Below are 22502 nucleotides of genomic sequence, written 5' to 3' on the forward strand. Positions count from 1 at the left end.
AACTACAATCCAAAAATGGAGGACACAGGCTTTTGACTAGATCTTGAGTCATAGTGGCCATGGAAAGCGTAGGCCCACATAAGGTAGTACATGTCGTTAATCCCAGAAGGAAGAGGCAGGCAAATTTCTGAGTTCAAGGCCAACCTGGGACAGAGCAAGCTCCAAGTAGAGAAAAGCTTAGGCTCAGGGGTATTGGTATATGCCTTTAATCCCAGAACACAGGAGATAGAGGCATACAGACCTCCGAGTATAAGGTCAGTCTACAAAGTAAGTTCTATGACAACCAAGCTTAGGCAGGGAAGGGGTTGGAAAACAGAAAGCTAGTAATAATGTAAAAAAAAAAAGGGGGGCCATGATTTAGTTCCAGCAAGAACTTGGCAGCTTTGGCCATGTGGTGCTGGCTTTAGAGTCAAGAACAGAAGGGACTGCTGGGACAATTGCTGTGGGTTAGCTGGAGCTAAGAAATTTGCAGTGATTAAGAAGAAACCAGCATCACTGAGGTAAAATCTTCTGGGAAATGTTTTCTAAGAGCACCAAGAAACTATGTTCCAGAGATAGCCAAGGTTGTCCCTTGTATTGCAGCTAGACTTAGTAATATGTAAGAATTACCCAGGTGGTACTTGTTTTGCAAATATGAAGGGGTCGTGGAGAGTAGCTGAGGCTTGGCACTGTGAGAGAACAGGGAAAGCCATTGGTGAAGGTGTAGCTTCAGTTTCAATTGGTAGTCCTGGTCTGAAGAGGTCTTGCAAAAAAGTTGCGGTTTGACACCATGAAGGGAGCCTATGAGAGGCTGTTAATGAAGCCTAGTTGCAGCAGAAGACCTCAGTGTACTGAAGATGTCAGTACCATGGGATGATCACCAAGAACAGCAGCAGCAACAGAATGGAGCCATCCGGAGCCTAGAGTGCTACAACGGGGAGAACTGGAGAAGTAAAGCAAGCCCTTTGGAGGAGCTCAGACGATCACGTGTAGATCCCAAACATCAGAGCAAAAATCTGTGAAGTTGCTTGTCTTGTAGACCCCAAGATCTTAGAGATGCCAGAGCCATGGGATTCTTGCCAAGGGAAGCTGCTAACAGGGAGTAGAACTGCCCCAAGAGAGTAAAGATGAAGGGACTTGTAGATCTGAAGAGTGCATTGACATCAGACATAGAGATGCCGAGTTTGAAGTTTGCCCAGCTGGTTTTTGGTCTTGTTTGGTCCAGTATTTCTTCACTATGATGTTTTGGAATGGTAGTGTATATCCTGTGATGTTTAAGGTATGTGATCTGCTTTTTAATTTTGACTTTATAGGGGATTACAGTTAAGTGAATCTCAGAAAAGACTTTGAACTTTGGTCTTGTTGAGACTACGATAGTCTATAGGAACTTTTGAAGTTGAAGTAAAGGTATTTTGCGTTCTGCTATGTTTAGGTATGGCCCCCATAGCAAGTGTTTAAACAAGCCTATGAGGCCCAGGGAGTAGAATATAGTGCTCTGTATATGCTTGGCTCAGGAGTGGCACTATTAGGAGGTGTGGCCTTGTTGGAGGAAGTGTGCCACTGTGGGGTGGGCCTTGAGACCCTCCTCCTAGCAATGTGGGAGCCAATCTTCTCCTGTCTGCCTTTGGATCAAAATGGAGAACTCTCAGCTCCTTCTTCAGCCCCATGTCTGCCTGGATGCTGCCATGCCCCCACCTTGATGATAATAGATTGAACCTCTGAACCTAAAAGCCAGCCCCAATTAAATGTTGTCCTTTATAAGAGTTGCCTTGAGCTGGGCAGTGGTGGCGCACGCCTTTAATCCCAGCACTTGGGAGGCAGAGACAGGCAGATTTCTGAGTTCGAGGCCAGCCTGGTCTACAGAGTGAGTTCCAGGACAACCAGGGGCTACACAGAGAAACCCTGTCTCGAAAAACCAAAAAAACAAACAAAAAAAAAAAGAGAGAGAGAGAGAGAGTTGCCTTGGTCCTGGTGTCTCTTAACAACAATGGAAGCCCTAACTAAGACAGGTAATATTTTCTAAACTTCCTATCTATTGGAGAGCCCATTACCAACATGGCCTCTTGCACTGGCGGGGGTGGGGAGTGGCGAGTGGATATTGTTTAACACAGAAAGAAAGGAGATTGCACTGACAGCATGGGATTTGTTTTGAAACGTGCTCACTTGGCTTGGCTCTAGAAGTCTTTTAGGATGATTTGCACCAGTGTGTAGCACGTGAAGAAGAAAAGTCCACAGAACCGAGGTCTAAAGAAGACCAATGGGAAAAGATGAGGCACAAGCAAAGCTCTCCCTGGAAATAGGGAAACTGCAGAATTAGCGACAACACTTGGAGAACTAGCCAGCTCAGAGGACTGTGGGATCCAACAGTGGCTTACAAAACCAAATGCCTTCTACACAAGCAGAGTAAACCACGGGGAGAGGTGAACAGTCCCACTCTGCCACCAAAAGAGAAAACACAGAGGGAAGTGACAACAGAACTGTTGGGCTTGTGCTCTGAGAACTACAGGGCGTTTTGGGTGAAATAAGAGATATTGTGTGGCTTTTGAGAATCCCGCTTGAGGTCTAATCAAGACACAGAGGCATCTATGTAGTTTAAAGTTGTTGGCCTTTCGCTGGGGCAGTCTCTCAGCTACCTAACTTAACCCGACTTTTCTACCAACCTGTGTCTCTACCGGGTTCTTACTGCATGCGTTCAGCTCTGTCCATGGCTCCCTTCTGCCTGTGTTGCCAGCTATTTGTTATGTAGAAAGACACGTTCCAGTCTGAGCCAATCAGCAGCCAGATAATACATGGTCATCTTTGGGCAGGTGAGGAAGGACAAGCACTTACATGTGGAAGGCTTGTCATGGGCCACTGAGAGGACAGTACCAAGCATTCTGCCAGCACTTAGCTCTGCCTGCACAGCAACCAACAATCGAAAATAGAGGGACACACTTTCCCACCAAGTGCCGGTGCAGGTCATCCCAACAAAGAGATCTTTATGGAAAGTACCTCATGGTCATCAGGGTGAGGCCTTCACAGATGGTTAAGTGCAGCTCTCACTGGTGACTGGGGAAAGGGGAATCAGACACAGGCAGGCAGAGCTGCAGGAAGAGCCCTCTGTAAAGAGGGCAGAGACCAGGACCCTGGCTCTGCTGACTGAGAACTTTAAGTACTGCCAGAAAAACCACCAGAATGAAAAAGATGAAAAAGCCTCTAGCCCTGAGGACACAGCAACCTGGGAATTCTGGTCTCCAGAACTGGGGATGATAAAGTGGTACGCTACTTGGTAGCAAGTGCTCTCTTGTGAAGTCCTCCAGAAGCAAATGCTCCTGAAACCTCCCCGCAGGTAGGACACACTCAGCAAAGTGCCCAGGGGTCTTTGGCAGAATGTGACAAGCTGATCTACAGTTTCTATGGAAACTCCGGAGACCTGACTCAGTCAAAAGTAATCTTAAGAAAGAACAATGTCGAAACACTTGTTCTTCCTGGTTGAAAAAGAAAAAGAGCCGGGCAGTGGTGGCACACGCCTTTAATCCTAGCACTTGGGAGGCAGAGGCAGGCGGATTTCTGAGTTCGAGGCCAGCCTGGTCTACAGAGTGAGTTCCAGGACAGCCAGAGCTATACAGAGAAACCCTGTCTCAAAAAACCAAAAAAAAAAAAAAAAAAAAAAAAAAAAAAAAAAAAAAAAAAAAAATTATCGCAGTCACGACAGTGTGACATTCATAAAGACAGATCAGTGGGGTCAGACACGAGACTCCAAAAACAGGCTCTTACATTTGCAGCCACTGGCACTCAAGCAAGGATGGCAGGCCAGTTAAATGCAGAATAATCTTTACAACAAATAGTGTTAGGACAGCTGGCTATCCACATGTGAAAGGACAGAACTGGGTCCTTACCTCAAGCCATATATAAAGAATAATTCAAAATGGAACAAAGGTAGAGAAACCTGGGGGGTGGGGGATGGATGGAGAGTCAAAGCTATAAAAATCCTAGCAAACGTAGGTGTAAATGTGTGTTTGTGACTCTGACTTAGGCTGCAGCAAAAGTACAAGCAGCAAAATAAAGACACCTCAGTAAAACAAGCAAAAACAAAAACCAAACAACAACAACAAAAAAAACAATTTTTTTTTTTTATCAAAGGACAATACCAGGAAATTGAAACAATAAGTCCAAAGTAGCCAGACATGACCCTGTATGCCTGCAATGCCAATACTTGAGAAGTGGAGGCCGGAAGACCTAGAGTTCAAGGCTAGCCTCGGCTATATAGTAAGATCAAGGCCAGCCTGGTCTACATAGGACACAAAACAAACAAACAAGCAAACAACAACAAAACATTTAAAATAATGATAGAACAAAGAACAAAGGGGAAAGTTTTACAAATCCTGAAGTGGTTCTCTGAATCTAGGGAGGCAGTCGCCAATTTCTGTGCCCCAGGCTGTCTCAACTGAGTCAGGAATCCTGACTGAAATGGTCTGGAATCTTGAATGGTGTACTGGTAAGTCTCCCAAAGAACAATGGAAAAGATGTCACTTTTTCTCCAAACAGACTGTTAAAAAAAAATGTCAGTTACAAAACCACAAGAAAATAGTCTTTCCTGGGAGTGTTCCTTTATTGTGTCCTTTGAAAGACTAGCCAGTGGTGAGCCATGTGCTGAGGCCCCAGCACCACCTGGTCAGGAGAAATAAGGCCCTTGGGATGTATGAATGGGTCGCAGCTCTGGGGCAAAGCCACCAGGAATTTTTCCACTAAATGATGAGAGGAAAACTCCTAGGTGGGGCTCTTCAATGAGAGGCAGACGCAATTTGGAAAAAACCAAGATCTGGCTCCAGAGCGCAAAAGTTATTTTTATGGAGAATACTCACCATTCAGTAAAATGCCGCTTGCCAAAGTCAAAGTCTGTCTGGACCCTCGAGAAGCCTGGCAGGCACTAAAGTGGCCCCCTGTCCCTTTGGTAAAAGAGATCACTTGCTGGGATGGTTCAGGTTTAGTGAGAGACCTGCAGGCCTTGCAGTTCCTGCCAATGGAGTCCATGTCCTGACAGGGCTGTTTGTTTCCAGAGGATGATTGAACTCTTGGCTTCCTGGAGTCACACCACAACACCCGACCAGGAGTTCCTCCCCACACACCTGCACACAAGGCCACAGGGATATTACATTCTGGGATCTTGTGTTCCTAAGCTGTTTCAAGGTGGACAGGCCCAAGGGAAAGTTGCTTGCTGAGGTCACATGTCCCGTTTCATGCATTCAAACTGGTGAGAAAATACCCTCTGGTGGCCGAGTGAGATTCCTGCATTTCTAAATCCATGCTGGGCACAGATCTCTAGAGAGGTGCCTCTGAGAGCTCCTGTCTCCTAAGTGGCTGCTGTTAGCCAACCATGTGCCCCCTTCCCCCTTAGCCTTACTGGAGGCCCTTCACTAGGCTCTCTACAGACAGACTCAAGTGTGAATGCAACTTTGGGCTTTGTGGTCAGACAGCCCCTGGCTGCAATTCTAGATCTATCACTGACTTGTATATGAACTTGGACAGCTCACTGTAGACTGTGCCCTCCAGGTTCCTCTAACTGCAAGCTAAGGTGACATGGTGTTCACAGGATGCCCCAAAATGGCGGATTGTGAAAAGTATTGAGTCTAGACAAATTCACTTCCTCTTCTGACAACAAGGACTATGAGTCTTTTTGTTGTTGTTTTGGTTTGGGTTTTTTTTTTTTTTTTTTTTTTTTTTTTTTTTTTTTTGAGTCACGGTTTCTCTGTGTAGCCCTGGCTGTCCTGGAACTCACTCTGTAGACCAGGCTGGCCTCGAACTCAGAAATCCGCCTGCCTCTGCCTCCCAAGTGCTGGGATTAAAGGCGTGTGCCACCACCGCCCGGTGGACTATGAGTCTTAAAACACTAAATTGTTCACATCCCTACTGCTCTTTAAAACGTCAGAAACTCCTGAAACCACACCATGGTTTTCAGGTGGTAGTTCATTTCCCATGAATCCAACCATTGTGATTTACCGCCAGCTGTCTTTGGGCAATGAGTTTCCCTTGGATTTCACAGTATAGTGCTGTGCACCTGTGGTCTGAGGGCTCAGGAGACAGACGCTGGAGGAATATAAATTCTACACCAACCTGGACCCTGCCTCAAATGAACAAACAAAAACCAAAAAATGAATATGTCTGAAGCAATTGATTTTGTGAGAAGATGCTACAGCCTTGTTCATTTCCCATGAAAATCACACCAATATCTTGGCCCAGGAACCTGGCTACATCCTCTTCTCCTAAGTCACCTCAGGGTGAGTCACCTCTTCCACCCAAACACTATTATTCTGCTTTAAATTGTTCCCAAAACTCAGGAGCGCCTTAGTCCTGTTTAATAAATACCAGATGTAATCAAGCCATCTTCTTTTAAAGAATTATTTATTTTATGTATATAAGTACATTGTAGCTGTCTTCAGACACACCAGAAGAGGGCATCTGATCACTTTACAGATGGTTGTGAGCCACCAGGTGGTTGCTGGGAATTGAACTCTGGAAGAACAGTCAGTGTTTCTAACCGCTGAGCCATCTCTCCAGCCCAATCAAGCCATCTTTTTTGTTACTGTTGCTTCTTCTGCACCATGAGGTAGCAGCCTTGGACACCAGGCAGTGCACAGCTCCGAAGACATGGTAGCAAGCTGCTTTGGCGGGCTCTTGATGCTCTGAGCTTATTCACAGATGCTTGGGGCCTCACATTTAACCTCAAAAGTTTGTTCCTTTGATTCATGTTTGGGGACCCTAGCCAGGCAGTTTCTGGCCTCACCTATGACTCCACGGTCATTCCACCAGTGTAGCAGTTGAACATGAATCCTTCAGATCTAAATTTCTATTTGGCTTGGCAAGTGTTACAAATGAAGGTTTGTGTCCCTTTGAAATTTCTATGTTTGTGACTGTATCTGGAAACTGCTTTTATGGAAGAAATTAAAAATGGAGGAGGCCACAGGGTAGGGCTTTGATCTATAGGAGTTGTTGTCTGTTCAGAAGACACACCTGTCATCTCCACGTGTGCTCATTGCCAAGTGGCTGTCTACCAGCTAAGATCTTTCTCCCTAGAATCTGACCATCTTGATGCCCTAAACTTGGACTTCTGACGGTCTTCCTGTCACTAGTCGGTATACTTACTGAGACAGACTCTGACAAGAGCTACTTAAGGAAGAAAGGGTTTATTTGGGCTAGCAGTTGCAGAGGAATACCTTCTTGTCTTCTTGCCTGTTCTTGTCTCTGTGACCATCCAGTCACTTTCAAGTGTGCACATTTCTGGAGTTTCCTCTTCCATCTCAATCACCCTAATAAGAAACAAGCTGTTTGCTTCAGAAGACCCCAATGGGGACATCTCCCTTTCATGGTGGAAGTGGTTCTGTTACACTGTCAGTTTTGAGTGTCAGCCATCAGGACCTTAGCTGCAGAACACAGAAAGCATGAGTTGAGGGGAATAATTGAGGGAGTCCGGTGCTGCCTTTGGTCTCTGCTGGGTCCCCTGGCCAGGCCAACGGCCTGTCCTCTGTCCTCATGGGAGGCTGCTCTATACCCACTAATGCCCAGAGCCTCCTCCTGGGAGCGGCTCTGTTTTCATCTTCATCCCAGGGCATCACAGAAGTTGCTGTGTGCTTTTCTCCAGCATCACACAAAGTTCGAAGCTCTGGCTTTAGGGCATCACAGAAGTTGCTGTGTGCTTTTCTCCAGCATCACACAAAGTTCGAAGCTCTGGCTTTAGGTGCACCCCCCCCCCCCCCGCCCCCAAACAGTAGGGAACCAAAGCTCTATACCCTGCCAGTTCCTCCTGGGAACAGCTCCTGCTGTGCTCATGACAGAGCTCCGGTGCCAATTTTAATTATAAAACAAAATGCAAATTTGTGCCAATGGGGACTAATGAATTAGATTAGCCTCCAGAATGAATATTTGTTTTAAAAATGTTAGGCACACGCTCCTAATCTTAGAGCTGGGGAGAGAGGAGAGATAAGAGTGTTCTGTGCCTACCTGTCAAGCTCCAGGCCTGTGAGAGACACTGTCTCTAAAAACCAAGGTGGACGGTGCCTGAAGAATGACACCCAGGGCTTTCCTCTAGCCTCCATGTCTATGTGTGCACAAGCACGCACACACACCTGCAGCACTGCCTCTGAAGACTGAGACACCAGGATATGTTATTTAACTCCAGCACCCTTGCTGTCAGAGCACTGGCTCTGAGGGTCACGGGAATGGGTGCTTGCAAAGTGCTTGGTGCTACCATCTGCTCCAGCACCCTCTTTGGAGGAATTTCCCACCTCCAGCCCTCATTTCCAGAGAAAAAACACTCCAATAAGAACAGCAAACAGGCTTTGTTTGGCTATTTACAGGTGGGTCCTGAATCTTTGGAGCCCACCACCTGTGGGTAGAAAAGGAAACAGATACTCACCGATCCGATCCTTCAGGCTGGGCTTCCCCTCATCTCCCCTGCACTGTCCTGATCATGGCTCGGTTACTGCTCGGCAGCCTTTGCTTGACATCAATTATCACTAGTTGTATAGACAGGGATTAATACATGGGAGGATATGCCTGGGTTCTCTGCAAAGGCTGCACTGCTTTACAAAGAGATTGTCTCGGGTTTAGTATTCAAGGGGGTCCTCGCTGCACCTGTGCTATTGAAAGATGGCTGTGTCTCACAGGGGCTTGGGGGATGGGAGATGGGGTGAGGGCTGGATGCCAACAAAAGGGTGAGGTAGGCCAGACAAGGTGGCTCAGGTCTGGAATCCCAGGATTCTAAGTTCCTAGGAAAGACTGCCTCAAAACCAAAATGAAAGCCAAACAAAACAAAACACAACCAAACAATAAAAGTGAATGTCGGACGGGTGGAGAGACGTCAGGGTTCAGGAGCACTGGCTGCTCTTCCAGAGGACCCAGGTTCGATTCCCAGCATCACATGGCAGCTCACAAGCATTTGTTACTTCAGACCCAGGGTATTCATCACCCCATTATAGCCTCACTGATCATCAGACAGACATGTAGTGCACAGACAGTCAAAACATCCATATGTATAACAAAAATAAGTAAATCTAAAACAAAATGAACCCATCGTGCAGCACTTAATTTATGTATATTTTTAAGTGAGGGTAGGCTGAGGAGAGAGGAGGCTCTGGGGCTGGTTGTCCCAGGCAGTTGGGGTGACTTCCCAGCAGGCTGCAGGAATGAAAGCTAGGGAGACCAGGCATGGCTTCCAATTCCACCTGTGTCTCCTACCTCTCTGGGATGCCCCTTGAATCTGAGTGGGCATGAGAGGTACCTGGGTATCACAGGGTTAGCCCTGCCCGGGGGTGAAGTGCTCACCCTGTAGAGGTGAGGGCTGGGAGGGAACAGCTTCGACCCAGATCAGGTAATGTCTGGCAGGATCCAGGGAGACCTGCACACCCTCTGACTTCAGTATCCACAGGGCTCCCTGCCTGGCTGAGGGTCCTCTGTGGACGCTCTGTCCCTGAGTTCTGTTGTTTCCTTCAAACCAGGTTGGTACCCTCAACTGACCTCTGGCATGGCTGTCCCTCCAGGGCCACCAGGGAGTGGGTGATTCTCACTACCTTGGACCTGTTTATAGAGAGACATGGATGACTCTGACTCTTCACTGGGTCTGGGTGGCAGCCCCACAAAGACACCTTTCAGGCCACTCAGCTTGGGGACACAACGCAAAGGGATGGCAAATGAGGTCAGACCAGGGCCTGGCCCCGCCATGTGAAATCCACAGGCAGTCACAGGGATAATCACCCCATCACCCCACTCCACGCCCAGGCTGTGGAAGCTACACAGGATCTCTCCATTACCTGCTTCATAAGCAGGAGGAAACGGAGAGGTGCAGACCCTCACCCAAGGCTGTTCAGTTACTCTTCTAGGGAGCTATGCCTTTGAGCACTGATCTCTCTGAGACCAAATGCTGTGTTCCTTACTTTGGCCACTTTGCTTCCCTTAGCAAAACTAATACCAATAGCTTCTGTTTACAGTCTGTAAACCTCAAATGCACCCGCATTGTAGAGGAGTCTAAGGTTCAGAGAGGACTCTTCCAAGGTAGGAACTGATGCAGCTGGGGTACAGCACACACTCGTTCAACCTGTGAGGGAGGGGCCTGGCCATGAGGCCATGACGCTGTCTCAGAGGGCACTGCTGCCTGGTGAAGCCTGGCACTGTCCAGGCTGGGGACTCACCAGTCCCTCAGCTGTTTGGTGACTAGATGCTTAACCATTACTCGGCTGGCACAGCCTCTCACTGCCTGTAAGTTGAGTGTCCACGGTCCATTCCACAAGTCGGGAACAGAGGCTCAGAGAGGTAAAAGGTCACCTGCCAGCTGCAAATTCCACCTGGGACATAAGCCAGGGGGTCTTCTCCATCATTCACACAGGCAGCCGTTACCTCTTGTGGCACTGCCAGTGAAGAGAGGCCCCTCCACCTCACCTCTCAGGCAAGCCTAGGGAGATGCCTCTATATCCAGCTCTGTTCGCTCGCCTTCCCATCTCCCATTCCCTTTAGGACCCCACATTGGCTCCCAGAGGGAAGCAAGTGTTCCTTGAGCTAGGCTCCAGGGGCCTCCTGCTGTTCTAAGACTGGATGAGCAACTTTGTAAAACAGGGACAGTGGCTGTCCTGATCTTTGGGGTTTTGAGATGGTCAAATGAGTCACTGATTAACACCCACTGTTCCTCAAGCAGCTGTGAGCAAAGGTAGAGCTTAAGAACCTTAGTGAAGAGCTGACTGTGACAGTGCGACCCTGAACCTTCTCCATCAGGAATGGGAACCTGCCAGTGGTTCTGGCATTCCTGTGGTCTGTGTTCCATCTACACCTGCTCTGCTGTAGCCCATCATCTCAACCAATTCCATCCACCCCTGCCCCACCCTGCCCTACCCACTGCCTGTGCCTATTCTAGCCCCATCAACTCAGCCCTGTTCTAGCCTAGCCCACCCACCCAACCCCAGCTGGCCCCGCCCACTCTGCCCGTCCCCTCCCTCCACTAGAACAGCACCATGCCTCAGCCCATGGGTGCAGGCTGAGCACTGACTCTACACCATGGCTGTGGTGCTCACTGTCAGACTGCACAACCCAAACCACCTTTGAGACAGCCAGCAGGTACCACATGCCTCCCTGTTCTATTCAGGCTGACAGCTCCCCTCAGAAACTGGCACAGATGAGGTCCTGCCTAGCCGACTCTCCCCCTCCTATTTGGTCCTGTCAATAGTATCCTGACTTTCCTGTAGAATTCAGGTGGACTAGGTCAGCCCTGGGCTCTAGATAGCCCTCAAAGCTGGCAATCCCCATTCCCAGGCCTGAGGCCCTCTCTGACTCCTCATGATTTGAGTGGGCCTAGAGCTGGCTCTGTTGTCAGGGGAGAACCTCCCTGCTTTCCTCTCCGCTACTCAGAACAGAGAACAGAGAACAGGGGTTTTTCTGCTGCCCGTGGGCCTCTCATCACATACCTCTCCTCCACTCTGTGGTGCCCAGCCTGACATGTCACAAAATTTTACTGGTTTCCATTCTAAGCATAGATCTCTCCATAAATGCTTGGGGGTGGCTACAGGCTGGGATGACCATGTGCTGCCTCTTCTACCCTGAGGGATGGGGTGGCCTTGCACCTCAGTGAAGTAATAGTTCTAAGGCTTGGGCACAAAGGAAGTAGACAGCTGGCTTCTAAAGCTGGCTATGGTTGAAGGCCACCATCCCAGAACTGGCCTGGGCAAACAGCACCCTGTGTGGTCCAGCCTGTCTCCTAGACGTGTCAGGCTCTGTGGATAAAGGGCTGTTACCAATGTCAACTGTACACACACATCTTCCTGGGGACATGTGGGGAGGCAGGGGCAAAGGCCAGAGAAGTGGTTCTGAGTCCTGTGTGTCAAAGAACTCATTTTACAACAGACCACGTGTTCTCAGCATAGACTTAACAAGGTGAGTCAGGGCGGCACTGCACAACGCTCCCTTCATGGGGTTTCACCCAATAACGTTCCTCATGCTTTTCCCACCCACCCCCAAGCATTTATGGAGAGATCTATGCTTAGAATGGAAACCAGTAAAATCCTATTAATAACTCACAGGCTATAAATACATGTCTGTTAGCTCCACAGACCATGAGAGCAGCTTCATGGACTTCCACCAAGTCCAAGCTGGGCAAGTCTGCAATGGCTTCAGCGGCTGTGGGGAGGAGCCCAGGGCAAGATCAGACATGGGCAGGTTTTCCCAGAGACAGTACCAAGCTTCAACAGTCTATGGTGAGCACACAGGGGTGGGGTAGGGGCTAACAGTATGGACAGCACATGGAAGACCCAGCAGGCTGGCACGGTCCCAAGCTTGCTGTGGCTGTTGGGCTATTGTCCAGGTGACGGCCATGTGCTAACTCTTGGCTTTAGCTGTCTTCCCCATTGTTAACACTTGTGGGCCAGCACCTGCTCAGACCTTAGAGAGCACACCAAAGGTTTCCAGATGTTTTATGATACACGTTCTGAGATGTGTCTTAGGTGACTTTATTTTTGGCTAAAAATTCACCAGGCTTTTCAAAATGCAATATACACACAAAATGGAATACTACTCCGCCTTCAAAAGTAAGAGAATTCTGACAAGAGGGAAGACAAGCTTCTAGTTTCCACCCATGCCCTGTCACCTCTTATGGAAGCATGTGGCCAGTTTACACTTTTTTGTTTCCTTTTGGGCTTTGGAATTCAGATCAATGTGATGGGGCCCAGGTTTGGATTGGCAGTTAACTCCAGAGGACTGACATGATACTGTACCCTGGAGGGGAAAAACAGACCACACCTCTGAGGTCACTTCCATCTACGCTGAGGGCATCGGGAGCTGCAAACATTGCTGAGTTCTTAACAGGCAGCAAGTCCTCAGTGAGGGCATCTGTGGTAGAGGTGGGAGGGGAACATTCCTTCAGGGCAGAAGCAATCTGGATTCAATCTTGTTAGAGCTGGGCTGGGCGTGCAGCTCACCTGAAGAGTACGTGCTTAGCAGGTGTGACACACTGGGTCACCCCCAGAAACACAAAACCTTCAAACCCCAAATCCAACAAGCCCGACAAGCCGTCAGGGGTACTCAACTATAAGTAAGACTCTCAGGTAGGCAACCTCTCCCACATGCAAGGCCAGCATCTCCCAGGAGCCTGGGAGACAAAAACTTTTGGGCCAGTGAGTAAGGTGCTTGCCACCAGGTTGGATGACCTGAGTTCAATCACTGGAACCCACGATTGCAATATCTGCAGGCTGTCTTCTGACTTCTGCACAGGCAACCTGTCACCTTCTCACCCCACCCCACCCTAGGTCAATAACTAATGTGTTAGAAAGAGAAAAGAAAAAGAAATACAAACCTCGGGCTCCCCAGACCTTGGAATGAACACCCACCCACCCCCAACCCCCTGCTCACCCTTAGACATGCAGGGGACACTGGTACTCATCCAAGCTTGAGCTGCTGCGTTAGAACAGTCAAGCTGCTGGCTGCCCCTGCCCCTGCCCCTGCCCCTGCCCCTGCCCCTGCCCCTGCCCCTGCCCCTGCCCCATTCAGCCTGAGTCAGGGTGCTTCTAAGTTGCAGCCACCAGTCCTTCATTCTCATCAAGTCCTGTGTGGTATAGGGAGATGGCGGGCAGGTAGAGGGAAGGGGGTCCCCTCCACTGACAAGGCTCTGAGATTAAGTTGAGGCTTTAGGGAAAGATCATCAAACGACTTTATTGTAAAACATCCACTAGTTATTAGCAGGTTTTTTTCTAAAAACACAAACATGAGAACTGAGCACCTCACCCAGAGTGACTCACCCCTGTGACAGGGAGACGCCAGGACAGAAGCTGTGGGGCTTTCTGTATACCCCAAGTCTCAGCTTCCTTACTTACTCCAGGGCTGCAACACTACCTCTGACAAGGAAAGAAAACCACTAGGAAGGTCACCACAACCTTAAGGCTATGATGCTAACTGCCACACGTTCCAGTCTGTAACCTAGCAACAGTATCAAAACCCACTGTCCAACAGCTGGTCCCACTGACTCTTGCTGTCCTGACCAGCTAGCCTCCAGCCTGGCTTCTGCATACCACAGAGCGCAAGCGCTAACATCCCCATGCAGTGTCTCTGTTCAAGTATAAAGGTTCGTTCAGGACAGCCCATGTCACTGTAGTGCTTAAACCTCTGTAGTGTCTACTGGGGTCATACCCTTCGACAGGCTGCTCAAAGGTGACACAATCCACGAGCAAGTACGGGTAACTGTCCCACATCAGCAATCTTGCTCTCCATCCAATGTGGACACCACCACAGTCAAGTCCAAAATCCTGACATCAGTAATGACATAGTCGACTAAAGTTATATTTGGATGAAACAGGAATCCATTTCTTCATTAAATAGAGCTTTCCAAAGGTATCGGGCATATTCTGGGGGGAAAAAAAAGACAAATCATGTCAAAATGCTTTTGACAAGGGTCTATATTTAATAACTATATGTTCCTAAAAAATTATCAATGAAATGAGAAAGATTTAAAATGAATGCTTTACACTCCATAATGGATCAAGGACCTCGCCCAAGAGGCACAAGGAGACAGCCCCAGTGGTACTGCCTCCAAACAGCTATGTTCAAAGGCCCTGCTCAACTGCCTCCGTCCCTACTTTACTAGTAACAGTGCCTTGGAGACGCACAGAACACTAGCAGCAGAACAAGGGGCCAGGACACTCCCCGGGGCTGGGGTGATGACAGACAAGGGAGGGGGTATGCTGCTCACACAGTGGCTTTCCTCTACCTGCCTGCTATCTCCACATACAACACACGACTTGACAAGAATGAGGACCGCATTCATCTCTCTATCTCCAGCTAATCTTGATGTTAGATTAAATCCCAGGCCTGAGACAAAGGGAACAGAGCTGCACGGTAACTGAGAGGCAGCGTAGATGTGCAGAGCTCATTCGAGTGTCTCACTTGAGACGGCACTTGAAAACACTGCTTAACTTCATAGGAAAACTGCAAATGTCAACCAGTGTCAGAGCCACGTGTAAGCAATTTCAGAGAGGATGACCTCCACAGGAGTCCCCTGTGTAAACCAGCTGCTACAATGGGTCCTGATGAGGTTTCTTCTGTTGACTTAGATGCTTGGCTCTGCTGGTACAGAGTACACTTGGGAGCACGTGAGTGGTGACATCTGTGGGATGGCTTACTCTTCTGAATGGGTGTGACACATGACTTCTAATCACGGCTTACCCCTTTTCTAACCATTTCACACATCAACAGGCAGAGAGAACAGATGCTGTACCAAATCTTAGGAAGCATCTTGGGATGGCACTGGAGGATCCTGGCTTTCAGGTTCTGGAGGGGGAGCTGGCACAGCTTCTTTTTTCTGGGCAGCCAGGAACTCATGGATTGCTCGCTCTATCTGTGGCCTGAAGATGTGGTTTAGTTTAGGGTCTACCACTTGAGAAATGATCCTGTCCACGCCTGCTTCCAACATGCCTGACCTGTGGAGATAAAACAAGCCTCTGTTACTTAGTTCTCGAGAGTTCTCCTTTGCTGTAACAATATGCCCCAAGTGCCATTTGAGAGCCCAGCAAACATCCATTTTCCCTAAGGTTCAGGCCACTGACTTGAAGGGATTCAGAGCTGACTGCTACCTAATCCCTAACGCAGCCCCCAACTTTGTACAAAGGAACCAGACAAATCAGAGCAGACTGCCCCAAAGGCCAACCTGTGTGACACACGGCAAGAGCGACCTGGCCACAGTGTGGAGTGAAAACCGCAGTGATAATGTCAAAGGCAGCAAAGCCTTGTTGTGCCTCCATTTTCGTCAGCATTTATACTCAGCAGCCAGAGCAGAAGTGGCTTCCAGCAGCAATGCAGACTTTAAGACGGCCCAGACAACAGATTTGTGACAACTGCTAAGATGCACAAAGATTGGACACGCAATGCTCCAGAAAGAGTGGCTTCTGACCCCTACTTTTTGAGACCTCTAAGCCACCAGAGCTCCCTCAGAGAAAGGGAGCAATATTACCCAGGCCAGGAAGATAGCATGGGCAGCTTTAGACGCCACACTCTTGACACACAGAGACTTTACATGGGTGGTAATTTTCTTTACAAGATTCCAGCTTCAGTGGCCATGAACCACATGAGTACTACATTGTCAGCAAAGCTTCTTTTCTATTTTAAAAATCTTCTAAATTTCAAAATCACTGTATAGTCAAAAGTTTCAAGGAAATATATAAAGAGGGTCATACATCCTATCCTTACACCTCTGGTGTTAGTGGCTTGCATGACACACTATAGTATCAAAACTAGGAAGATGGTACCAGTATCCAGTCTGTAGAAGATGACCTGAATTATCCCAGCTTTGTGTCGCTGTAACAAAATAACTGAGGCTGGGGAATGTAAAGGGGTGTACTCGGCTCATGATGCACATGACTAGAAAGTGCAAGCAGCACAGTGCCACCTAGAGTCAGCCCAATCCCTATCTGTAATACAACGTGATGGTGACCACATACGTGCTAAGATGCACTGCCTAGTAAGAAAAGCAGCTGAACTCACTGATCTTTTATTTTCTTTCCTTCTCTAGGAAGGTCTCACCGAGGTTGGTCTCTGGTCTGGAACTCACTACATAACCAAACCTGTCTGGATCTCCTCACCTTCCTGGCCCAGCCTCTGAGTGCTGGGATGGCAGCAGTATGGCATCACACTAGGCTAAACTCAACAACTGATTCTCAAAGAACTAATTCAGTGCCACAGGGGTGAAGGCCTCATGATGTCAACATCTGCCAGTTCCCACCTCAACACTGGAGACCAACCTCTATCATAAAGGCCTCTGGGGGATACAGCACAACGTTACTGAGTGAGTTTCTTAGGGTCTGCACCAGAACAACTCAGAGCCTGTGCTCTGGCTCTCCCAGTCCAACTCCCTACATGTCTTTGGCAGCCACAACTGCACGCACCTCTGCACTATTAGCAAATGCAGTCATACCGCAGTCTGCCAAGATTTGCTTTTCTCACCACAATTCCCTGATGTTTCTATTTTCAGAGTCCTGTTTCATAAGCTTTTAGTGGATTAAGAAGTGCCAAACATAAGCCCTGGTGCTAAAAGCCAAAATGGTTTCTGACAGAGCAGAAAAAAAATTTGCCTTGGAATCCATGACCCACCCCACCGTGCCAGTAACAAGAGGTCTCTCATGTGAGTGCTCTACAGGACCTTCTAACAAAGGCTTAGTTTGTTTCCGTAAAGGACAACACCTTACAGGACGTCTCCCTGCGAACTGTCACCACACTTTAGCAGTCGTGGTCACAGAACATACAGAACTCACTTCCCACACCCTACACTGGTATCCTGGTACAAAACTCACTCTCATATTCAGATTACACTGAAAGCTTCCCAGAATAAAGAGCAAGCCTGGCAATCCAGAAGACCTTCCAGAGTCACCACTGAATGCACACACCTAGGAGTGGCCCAGAGTGAGCAGCAGGCACTCTAGGGCTCTGCTCATGATCTCCCTGACGTACAAGACAGCAGAAGGCTACAAAGCATCACAGCCCAGGACCCCCATGAACTGTGGCCAGCCTGTGTGGCATTCATGCTGGGGCCGCCACTGTTTCTTTACTTACTGAACCACGCTCTGCCTCAGCCCATTTCGCAACTGGTTCTTGTTCATTGCAGGATTCCATTCCTGTTTGTCCAGCTGTGTTGACACAAAATTATCCACCTTCTGCCTCAGGTTCTGGTAAGCTGGCTAAGACATTCATTCAGAAGAGACCATGTTAGTGTGTGTGCCAATGTTATGGCCCCAAGCCATTCAGGAAACTGCTTTTCATAGAAACACATCTTCTTTAAACACACTCCCACCTGACCTCAGAGTTCACCTGCAGTACAGCAGCCATGAGTCAACAGCCAGCAGGGTGCCTGTCTTGCAGTGGCTGGGCAGTGCAGGGCAGTGCCTATATAAGTCACTCTACTTTAAAAAAAAAGACTTATTATGTGTATTAAGTATAAAGTGTGTGTCTGCCTGAAGGCCAGAAGAGGGCACCAGATCTCATTACAGATGGTTGTGAGCCACCAAGTGGTTGCTGGGAATTGAACTCAGGACTTCTGGAAGAGCAATCCTAACCTCTGAGCCATCTCTCCAGTCCCCAAGTCAATCTACTTTTAAAGATAATCCATGAGGGGAGAGCCTATTAGTTATGCTGCCCTCATTTAGACATTAGACTTTCAGGCTTAGAAGAGTAAACAAAGGTGCCCTCTGGCACCATGTGGCCGAGGATGGAGGCAAGCTGTTTCTGGAAGGAACAGAGTTCTAGGCTGACTTTTTACGAGTCACCTAACATTCAGTAATTTCCATCCTTAAAATGCAAACACTGCTGTCCGCTTGACTCACAGTGGATGTTCTTATCAGTACACCAAGGAAAGGCCCCTCCAAATGAAACAGCCACCAAAATCGCAGCAAGAGTCACTCCAGCTCCAGCCCAGGGAGCTCTGTGAAGTTTCCAGGCAAGGCTGTGACACTCAAAGGAGCCTGAGGCACTTTAAATCCTCCTGCTTTGAACTTAAGAACAAGCTCAGGAAATTACCTAGTGCTACAAGGAATGTTCTGAGCCTCATTCTCTCCAACCGGAGGCAGATAATACCTCTCCACTTCACCCTTGCTGAATGGCATGTCAGTGTCTGCATGGCTCTGGTCCCTCCATGAGAACATGGAAGTAGGAAGGATGGCCACCGGTGCAGATTGTGGCCTAAGATGTGTATCTGCAGGGCAGACCTTACCCCACATCAAGGCCCAGGCATCCTGCAGCTGACAGCTGAGCCTCAGCTGAGGCCTACTCGCCCTGCTTGCTTGGGTGACTCACAGTCCTAACAGCATGAGGAGCAACCACTAACCCGGTGAGCCCTCTCAGTCAGCAAACAAGCTCCTAACTCTAGCACCTTAATCTTGGCAAGCAAGTTTTGTAAAGGGAAAAGAAATGTTCTGGTCACTACTATATACCTGCCCCGTGACACACATTGCAAAGTTTCCAAAAGAGGCGAATTAGCATTTTTTTTTTAAAACCGTAGAGACTGGCCTTTGGCACTGGATCTAACATAGCCATTCATTCCATTTCAACTAGTTAAATGGAACAAAATAAGATGTTAATTCTACAGCTTATCCCAACTTGACCTCACACAAGCCTGTGAATGATTCAGCTGAGGAAAGGTAATAACTATTAAGGTGTCGTCCAATCCAGCGCTGCTTAAAATCACCTCCCCGGTGGTGAACAAGGGAATGGGTGTAGCTTCTAAAGTAGCTGCCTTGTAATACACAAGTTTCTTGGGTATGGAGTGGGTATACTTGTGAAGCCATAAAAGAATCGCCAAGTTCAGAAAAGCGACTGGACTAAAATAAAAATTAAAGCAAATTATAAATCACAGCTGGTAAGTGCTCAGGTGTCAGGTGTGCACCACTCAGAAGTCCCCGCCAGGCTCCCGAGGTGCCTTTTGTTTCACTCCGAGCACAGGCTCGTCAAAGCTGCGAGGTGGACCGCCTCCCTCGAACCCCCGCGGCCCGGGTACCTTAGTGTCCACGTCGGCCAGGCAGTCCCGGCGGAAGCTGTCAAACAGACCGCGGCTCTTGAGCTGCTCCACTATGAGAGCGATGAGCTGCGGGTCTCCCGGAGGCAGCGAAGCAGGATTGACCGGGCCGCCCGCCCCAGTGGAGCCCCCCGCCGGTCCCGAGGCCTGGCCCGCCGCGCCTGCTCCCGCACCGTCTGCCATGGCCGCACCCCGCGCCCGCGCCGGGCCCCGCGCTCCGCTGCTCCTCCGGGAGCCGCGGGCCGAGCTGGGCAGACACGGAGGGCCCCACGGAGGCGGAGGCGGAGGCGGCGGAGGCGGAGGCGGCAGGGTGGGAAGCGGCGGGTTGAGAGGCGGCGGGGACCACGGCGCTCCCCGCTCGCCGCGCTGCTGGCGCTCGTCTAATGGCGTCACCGACCGCCTTTGCATTGTGGGACGGTTGGTTTCCTGGAGCCATCGCCCATGTTCTTATAGCCTGAGTCTGGCCGTTGGAAACTACAACTCCCGGTAGGCTATTGGCTCGCTCGCGCTAGTTTGCGGGACAGCATGGGAATTGTAGGCTCAGAACCTACTCAATCCCTTGCAGCCCTCCCAAATCAGACCTCCCCACAGTGCCTGTGGGTCATCGGCAGAGCTGATTGAAAGATTAGAGTTTATCCTATAACGACTGTGATTCCAGCAGCTCTGTTTCTATGCCTGGCAGCCAGTGTTTTGGCATTCCCATGACCTCCTTGAATAATATGACCTGGGAAATTTGGTTAACAACGGATTAATCTTTTTGTTTGTTTGTTTGGTTGGTTGGTTTGGTTTTTCGAGACAAGGTTTCTCTGTGTAGCCCTGGCTGTCCTGGAACTCACTCTGTAGACCAGGCTGGCTTTGTTGTTGTTTTGACAAAATTATTTTTACTTTTTGAGTGGCAGGGAGGGGCGGTGGGGTGAGCTACAGCGCTTGTGTGGAGGTCAGAGAACAACTTGTGGCACACTGGTCTCTCCTGTGATGTATCGAACCACTGTTTTCTCAAGCTCAGTGGCAAGCGCCTATACCCTCTCAGCTATCTAACCTGCCTACAAATCAAACTTCTATTCAAAAGTTTGTACCCTTCTGCTTCGTTAATAGCAATGCAGATTCATTTTACAAAACAATAACAATTGAGTAACAAGAAGAAAATAAAAACTGCCACTAAGTCTTTTGCATGCATGGATTTTCTCCTCAATATTAAATATTGTCAGCATCACCAACAGTAGATCCAGTAGGTAGAATGAATTAGATGTAACAATGCTGCAGTCTTTAAACAGGTTCACAACAATCTGAAAGCCGGCAAAGATATTTCTTTCTGCAGATGCAGAAATAACTACCCTGGTCATAGACCTAGACAAAGCATAGTAGGAGTTGTGTTCCAGTGTTTAACCTAACATATCCACAGTCCTGATAGCTAGCTGTCATTTTACAACAAATAAAGCACCCTAGCTTTTACAGCCACAAGTCTGCACTGGATTCCCCACTGTTACCGCTGTTACAAATAAGTTTGGATTACAAAGAGAGACCATCACTCTAGCTAAGTGTCTGGACGAGGCAAACTTTACTCTTGATTAAGAGGTTCTCTGGGGCAGGAAAAGGCATGGGAGGGAACACACGTAGACAGGGTGTGCATTTGGTTTTTATTCTAAGGAGGGTAGGAGTCCTATCTTTTCTCAGTTGGCTAGGGTCCAACATAACAATCTTACTCAGTTGCCTGGTCTGAAAAGAATTTGTGCATAAGAAGTAGAGAAGGAAGGGGAAAGAGGTCACTGTACCAAGGAGAAAAGCCATCAAATTTCTTCGTGTAAATAAAGTATTTCCATGGGATTCTAACATCTGCAAGTCTTACCAAGTGTGGAAGAAAAGAAAGATTTTAATTCCTACTTCTAAACACAAGTTTTATATATTTTATAGGAAAGACCATATTTGATATTTCTCTTTTGTTGTTTTGTTTTGTTTCAAGACAAGGTTTCTTTGTTTAACCTCCCTGGCAGTCCTAGAACTTGCTTTGTAGACCAGGCTGGCCTTGAATTCAAGGAGATCCGCCTTCTGCCTCCCAAGTGCCAGTGCCACCATGCCTGGCCAATTTTGATATTTCTTACATGCTTCTGTCTTCTGTATTTCTTGGCTGATGGTCGACTCAACTTCCCCAACTCTCAGAACTACATCTGTTGTGGTTACTCTTCGTCGCACATGACCACTGGAAAAGACGTGAATAACATTTACAGTCCCCTTGTCTCCTGGGAAGATGCACACTAGGCAGTGGTCCAAGATGCTCTTACACAACATGTGCTACCCAAGAGAACAGAAATTAGAGCACAAAACAAGAAGACACTCTGTTCCTTTAACATCAACCCAGCCAATCTCAAAGGTTAAGCTGATCACAATCTTTCATGATAGGTTACAACCCTTTGGGATATCTCCAGTCTGTTTCTACTGCTGACCTCTCATATTTTGCTCTAAGGGAGTCCCATTAGAGAGTTCAACCCTGCCCACCCACCCCCGGGAGGGGGGAATGGCTGGGAGGGTGTCCCTTCTTATAGGTCACATTTTTTAGGGGCACCAACATCTTATTCTTTCCTCACAAAAACTTTTCTGTCTCCAGGCCTAATTTGGTCTATTGCTGAGCCAGATCCGTATAGCAATTGTTGTAACTGGAGATGAATAATTGATAGTCTGATTGGCCATCTGCACCTCTGTGTCCCCAACCACACCCAGAGTGTAAATTTCGAAGTAGAAACCACAACTGTTTGTTTTGTCTCTGGTGCTCAGCACAACACTTGGCCAAAAGTCCCTGTTCCTTTCTTCCTAACAGGAATGAAGATATTCTAAAGAGCCTTGAGCCCTGCCCTTTGGACTGTCAAAATATTGAACCAGTAGTCCTTAGTAAATCTAGTGGGCTCTCCCTGAAGAAGCTCATGCTAGCAGAGGGAGAGCTTGTTGCTGGGGAAGAGATTCCACTCCATTCTGACAACTTTGATGGCCGCCTTCCAGGAGACCATATGTGCAACTTGGTCAGCTTAGT

The 22502-nt window shown here is 48.4% G+C and overlaps 1 protein-coding gene across 1 annotated transcript; it reads right to left on the bottom strand.

Moving 5' to 3' along the window:
• Positions 1-13621: 13621 nt before the first annotated feature.
• Positions 13622-19903, bottom strand: Bod1 (biorientation of chromosomes in cell division 1). The gene is made up of 4 exons (XM_034507583.2): positions 19463-19903; positions 17527-17651; positions 15200-15401; positions 13622-14330 (listed from the first exon to the last, which is right to left on the bottom strand). Exons 1-3 carry the CDS (start codon positions 19886-19888, stop codon positions 15206-15208), a joined length of 747 nt encoding a protein of 248 aa, XP_034363474.1. The 5' UTR covers positions 19889-19903; the 3' UTR covers positions 13622-14330; positions 15200-15205.
• Positions 19904-22502: the final 2599 nt, after the last annotated feature.

Source organism: Arvicanthis niloticus, chromosome 6, assembly GCF_011762505.2.
Source record: "Arvicanthis niloticus isolate mArvNil1 chromosome 6, mArvNil1.pat.X, whole genome shotgun sequence".
Taxonomy (NCBI): Eukaryota; Metazoa; Chordata; class Mammalia; order Rodentia; family Muridae; genus Arvicanthis; species Arvicanthis niloticus.